Source organism: Astatotilapia calliptera, chromosome 4 (assembly GCF_900246225.1).
Source record: "Astatotilapia calliptera chromosome 4, fAstCal1.2, whole genome shotgun sequence".
Classification (NCBI taxonomy): Eukaryota; Metazoa; Chordata; class Actinopteri; order Cichliformes; family Cichlidae; genus Astatotilapia; species Astatotilapia calliptera.
Genome location: NC_039305.1, coordinates 1355001 through 1361212, shown reverse-complemented (window position 1 = coordinate 1361212; position 6212 = coordinate 1355001). Strand labels below are relative to the sequence as shown.

The 6212-nt window shown below is 50.0% G+C and overlaps 1 protein-coding gene across 3 annotated transcripts in view; it reads right to left on the bottom strand.

Annotated features, from left to right (window-relative positions):
* Positions 1-768: 768 nt before the first annotated feature.
* The window catches only part of mvp (major vault protein), a 14826-nt gene continuing 9382 nt past the window's right edge, over positions 769-6212 (bottom strand). For all 3 annotated transcript variants that reach the window (XM_026163875.1, XM_026163874.1, XM_026163876.1), the window contains exons 9-18: positions 6061-6212; positions 5565-5800; positions 5298-5495; positions 4974-5118; positions 4243-4454; positions 4047-4163; positions 3624-3750; positions 2849-3037; positions 1504-1655; positions 769-1086 (exon numbers count right to left, since the gene is read on the bottom strand). The exon at positions 6061-6212 is cut by the window's right edge and continues 67 nt beyond it. In XM_026163875.1, coding sequence (XP_026019660.1) covers positions 1530-1655; positions 2849-3037; positions 3624-3750; positions 4047-4163; positions 4243-4454; positions 4974-5118; positions 5298-5495; positions 5565-5800; positions 6061-6212 — 1502 coding nt within the window. In that variant the 3' untranslated portion in view covers positions 769-1086; positions 1504-1529. The remainder of the gene's footprint in view (positions 1087-1503; positions 1656-2848; positions 3038-3623; positions 3751-4046; positions 4164-4242; positions 4455-4973; positions 5119-5297; positions 5496-5564; positions 5801-6060) is intronic.

The window sequence follows — 6212 nt, the reverse complement described above, 5'->3', positions numbered from 1 at the left end:
AACTTAAAAAGACAGCAAAATCCAACAGCAATATTTTATTGAAACATATTTTAAATCTAAAAATGCAGTTTAACCAGCCACAGCTGATTCTCATTGTAGATGAACATCTGCACAGATGTTACTGCTTCAATTTTTCAACTCCTTCAATTCTGGCAGCCAGAAGATTCTTTCCTAGGTGTGTTGCCCTAGATGACATAAGATGTGATGTGGATGAGAACCTGTGGCCAAATGGAGAAGACCGAGTAGCTCCTTCAGGTGGATTTTCTCAGGTGGATTAAACGGGCCACGCCTCGCTCTTTGGCTTTGCGTGGGTCGCGGCTCAAAATCATCCCTGCTTGTTTTACGCCAGGCCTTCGTGTGCTCTTTGACCTTTGAGACTTTCTTCTGATTGACTGATGAACAGGGTCTGTCTCCACCCATCAGTGACCCACAACCTGACCTTTTAATGAGCACAGTTGCCCCCTCGTCCTGGGCTTCACTGACCCCGTTTCATACATCCTTCAATCAGAATGGGGCGTATCAGATTTAGATGGAAAACAAACCTTTGTTTGACTTTATTGTAACAGCTGAGAGAACACGTGATCCTTTGGAGCTGAAGGTGAGGACGCTTTGCTTTTGGACTGGAGGAACATTTGAACCCAGAGAGGGGACACCCCATGACCTCACACAGGGCCGGGAGTAGAAACACGGTCATGAACTGAGCGTTTGGAGCTTTTGTTTGCTCATTATTGGCGAATCAGAGCAGCTCATGAAAATAAAACACGGGCACAGCGGAGGACGTCAGTTTTAATATTGCTTCAGCGAAAAAACCACAGAAGGAAGAACATGAGTACTTTGTAAGGCAGAGACATCCACACACCAGAGTCAACATCTGTAAACAGCATTTTTAGCTTTGGGAGAAAAAGTGCTCAGTAGGAACAAATCTTTGGCTGTCAGCGTGGGACGGTGAACGACATCTTCGCTGCGGGTTCTCCGACACGTGCGCACCTCACTTCCTCCGGCCAGCACACATCGCTTTAATATTGAACTTTAACATATTGTAGGTAGGTAGGTGGAAAAAACCCGTCACGACCTCCAATGTTGAACCTGAAAAATAAAGAAAACAACAGAAAGAAATTCCTAAATGTCAGGAGTCGTCTTCATCAGTGACCTTTGTTCCACTGAACCATCAGGTGTTGTTAATTTCGACCAGCAGTGCTTTCATATTTGTTCCTCTGGCTCTTATTTTGAAAAGTCAGTTGTTCTAAACTAGTCGATGACGAGTCTAAAAAACGAGATGTGATGAGGGTCTGTGTCCTTCAGGTGCATCAGCTTCATGTTTCTGAGCCTCGTCACAGTCTAACGTTTCACGCTCGTGTTAAGTTAAACAAAGAAACATTTCTTTGCACAGAGCTGATGAACGAGGCTAAAAGATGGGTTTTGTTTGACGGCTGCAGAAACTGAATGAAATCACTGAGAAGTCGGCAGTAACAGAAACAAGAGAGAAGATCTGCTGAGGTTTACTTTCACATCTGTTCCCCTCCTCTTCCTCACTGGGCCTGTCCCTGACCCGGCAGCGCCCCCAGCAGGCCGTTGGCTGTGGTGAAGAGGTTGATGGGAGACGAGCCGTCCGTGATGAGGGTGGACTTGAGCCCCAGAGACTGGAGCATCTTCACCTGGAGGAAACAAACCAGTGCAGACAGTTTTAAGCTCAGCAGCAGCAAAAACAACAAGAGAAATTAAAACAAGGCTTAAAACCTTATTTTGGGGCAGATGCTTTAAAATAACCCCCCCATTATAAGACAGCATAAACACCTGCGCAGCAGTAACAGGTTTAAATGAGACGATAAACGTTACTCTGGTTCATCTGCAAACAATCTCGAATTTGTTTTAATTCATTATTACACGTTTATTATTCGAGCAAACGCTGCAAAAAGCGGCCAGCGTCCGAGTCAGGCGAGCGATGTGATGGAAAAGTAAACAAGCGCAAATTAAAAGCAAAGACTGCGTTAATAAATCTTCAATAGACAGACTGTAACGAGTCTGTGCTGCAGTTCAACGTCGCGCCCTATTCATCATCACGCCGTTCGTACACAGACCACTGAGGTTGAAGCTCGATGGCGAGCGTGTCGCCTTCAGTTACACGTTTTCAAACACAGATCTTTGAAACAAAGTCTCGTGCGTCTGGTCTGAAACACGCGTGCTTCTAGTTTTACTCTCGCTCGGTGGTCGGTTAACAAGTATGGTGTGGTTTTTCAAAATAAGTGAAATGAAACCTGTTGTCAGACGTCTACAAAAAGAGCAGAAAAAACCTTTTTGCTTTAATAAACACAATAATGTTTATTATAATAAACATTATTGTGTTTATTATAATAAACACAATAATCTTTATTATAATAAACACAATAATCTTTATTATAATAAACACAATAATGTTTATTATAATAAACACATAATCAGCTTGTGTGTGGCGTAGACTCTCAGCAGAGTCTTTCTTATTCTTAAAATAATTCGGAGCATTTCATGTTCGTGCGGCGTGGGTGTGGTGTGAGCGACGTGGGTGTGGTGTGAGCGGCGTGGCTGTGATGTCAGCGGCGTGGGTGTGGTGTGAGCGACGTGGCTGTGATGTCAGCGGCGTGGGTGTGGTGTGAGCGGCGTGGGTGTGGTGTGAGCGACGTGGCTGTGATGTCAGCGGCGTGGGTGTGGTGTGAGCGGCGTGGGTGTGGTGTGAGCGGCGTGGGTGTGGTGTGAGCGGCGTGGCTGTGATGTCAGCGGCGTGGGTGTGGTGTGAGCGGCGTGGGTGTGGTGTGAGCGGCGTGGGTGTGGTGTGAGCGGCGTGGGTGTGGTGTGAGCGGCGTGGGTGTGGTACCTGCATCTCGGGGCCGGCTCTGGCGATCTCCTTCAGCGTCTCGCTGCCCAAACTCTCCATCATCTGCTTGAAGCGCTGACTCTCGATCTCAGCCAGCCGCTGCTGCTTCTCCACCTCCAGATGGTCGATCTCCTTCTTATAGCTCAGCTCCTGCTCACGAGCCTTCGCCAGGCGCTGCAGCTCCGCCTCCTGCACACACACACACACATTACAGAGACATATAGGGTCGACCTTACAATAAAAAGCACCTCGAGGCTGAATTAAACTGAATAAAGCTGGTGTGGAGATGGAGCAGATAAGAAGGATGAGGGAAAACTTTGACGTAGCGCTACGACAGAAATACTACAACGAAGAGACGACAGCCAAAACATGTGACAGAAAATATCGCCATGGAGACGAGAGAGAATTTTTTAACACAGCTGTTTAGATCTGCGCGATAATTTGCCAGCTTCTTCTTTTTGACTTGGACAGCTTCGACTCCGCGGCGTCACTTTTTCTTTTGAATCCGTTTAAACTGGGACTCGTGAGCCGGCGCCTTCTTTCAGACGGCGAGGTTAAATCCATCCAGCACAAAGTCTTTGTGTTTTTGTTCATGTAAACTGGATTAATCGGTGTGACATCATTCGACCCTTGAACTCTATTTCAAGCTCACTTTTAATCGTTTTGGTGAATCAGTGAGCTGTGAGTCAGCGTTTGATGCCGACTCGTTACTTTAAAGCAGGCGGCAGATTTTACTGACATGTTTTATACTGAAAGGGAGGAAGTGTGAACGTACCGCCTCGATCCTCTGAGCCTCGGCCTTCAGTTTGGCCTCGCTGACCGCCGCCTCTCCCTGAATCCGAGCCGCCTCCGCCCGAGACTGAGCTTCAGCCTTCGCCGCTCCGGTGCTCTCCACCGCCGCGCTGAAACACACACACACACACTTTTAGTTTTGTCTGCAGTTTGTTGTAAATTAGTTCTGACGGTTGGAGTCTGTCAGAGTCTTTGTGTGTTACACTCGAGCTCTGCCTCATGGAAGCAGCTCCAAGCTGATCTTTAAAAATTCGAACAAAAATGTGACGACAGACATAAAACATGTCGAAGTCTCATAATTGATAACATTAGGCGTCGTGGTTTGTTTGCATCCTGTGACCTTGAGAAGATATTTAAGAGCCATCTAACGCTCTGATTTTCTCCTGCTGGTGGCGTCTGGCTTCACCTGAGCGCCTCCAGCTCCAGCAGCTCCTTCCTGGCTCGCTCCGCCTCGGCCTGGTCGGTGATGCGCTGCCTCTCCAGCTTCCCCCGGGCCTCCTGCTCCAGACGCTCGGCCTCGTGTCTGCACACAAGCAAACCTCATGAAGCTGCGACGTCTCATTGATGCTGTGTGTGTGTGTGTGTGTGTGTGTGTGTCGGACCGTGCAGCCGCTTCCTGGGAGTTGGTGGTGATCTCGATGGCCAGCTGGACGCTCTTCTGCAGGGCATCTCGTGTGCGCTGGTCGACGGGCTCCACGGACTGGATGTCCACGCTGCTGATCACCAGGTTGTTCTGGCTGAAGCGAAGACTCGAGCGAACCTGCATCTTCTCATCGAAGCCGAACACGGCCGAGCAGATGATCCGGTTCGAGTTCTGCAGAAGAAACACGTTGGCTCAACGATCACGTCAGAATCTGGGATTTTTAAACAATTCGTTGTACTCGGACATGAACTGAGCAGTTATGTTCCACAGAGACGGTGCTGAAGGGAAGATCTGATATTTCTATTTGAATCTTGTGACCTGTGCGACTCCCACCACAACGGATGGAGGCACATTTTCGACTAATATTTTACTTTAGTCATTTGTTCTTATCAAGCCTGAGTACACTCAGCTGACATTAATTATGAGGAGAAAACTACTCGAACCTGCGCTGGTCTGGGGGTAAAACAACTCGTTTCACAGGCTGCTCTCAGGTTCAGTGTGAGACAAAGAAGGATTATTTCGAACTGAATCATGCAAAGCTGCTCGAGCGAAGTCCCAGAACACAAACACAGAGATGGATGTCGGTCGGCCTGACCTGCAGACCGGCTTGTTCTTCATCAGTTGGTGATTTCATTTCATTCTGAATGTAAAAGCATCAGGATATCACAGGCTGGATGTTCCGATACAAACCTTGTGGAAATCATCAAACTGCACCGAGGCGACAGCTCCACGGATCCGCGATGCGATGGCTTTACAGGCGTCGCCCACAAAGTCGGGGACCGAAAACACGGCCGCGGCGTTGGCTGCGTCCACCCGAGACTTCACCTCGAAGTGCCTGTGAGGGAGAGGGGGAGGAGCCAAGGTAAGAAACACTTAGAACTGGGAGGCGTCTGCGTTTGTCGGCGCTTTAACCCGGAAATGCACTTTTTTTTTTTAAAAACCCGGAGCAGTCAGAGATCATGCTGCTGTGCTGTGAACCGGCCTCTCCACGGACTCACACAAGCGTGCGCTTACCAGTTGTAGGAGAGCTGCAGCTGCAGCCGGGCGTGGTCGGCCGTCTCGATGGTGATGATGTCGGTGAAGAAGTCGGGCCCCAGCAGGAGGCAGATGGCCTTGATGACGTTGGCCCTCTTTGGCTTGTCCCCAGACAGCGACAGCACGGTGAACTGCTCGTCGGGTCCCAGCATCACCATCTCCGGTCCAAACACCACCCTGCAGACAAAACCACCATCAGCACCAGCAGTTCAGCTTCATTCAACTCCAACGCACAGCAGCGCCCACCTGGCTTTCTTCTCCCTGTAGTCGTAGACCTGCACGGCGGCGTTGTGGGGCACCCTGAAGGACACCACCCTGGTCTTCTCCCTCGGGGCAGCCGGTGCCTGCTGGCCGCGGTCTGAGCGGTCGGCAAGCGGGTCGAGACGAGCGCCCAGCAGGGCCTCGACGTTTGGAGGAAGGTCCTTCTCCCACAGCTCCTCGTCGTGAGTCAGCATGTAGGTGTGACCAATCACCGCGCGCACCTGCAGACCAGCAATACGTTGCTATGGCATTGACCACGATCATCAATCATTTACAGACACGTGACACATTAAAGGAAAACCCTAAACGCTCTGCACTGAGGGTCCTGTGATGATGATGAGCTGAGGCAATCTTTACAAGCAGGAGTCGCCCCCTGCTGGTCACGAGGAAGGTTTAAGGACTCTTAGCGTTATATTTAGCGTTCTGCTAAATATAAGACAATGTAAAGAGGCGGGGCTGGGAACGCTGAGGCCACTCCTACCTTTCCCGTTTTGATGTCCCTGACGTAGATGCCCTCGTTCTCATCCAGCGGGATGGCTTGGCGCCGCAGCAACACCTCCACGCTGGCAGGGGGGACGTACTCGATGGGGCCCCGCAGCATCCAGCGGTCTCCAGGGCGACGGGGGGTGCCGC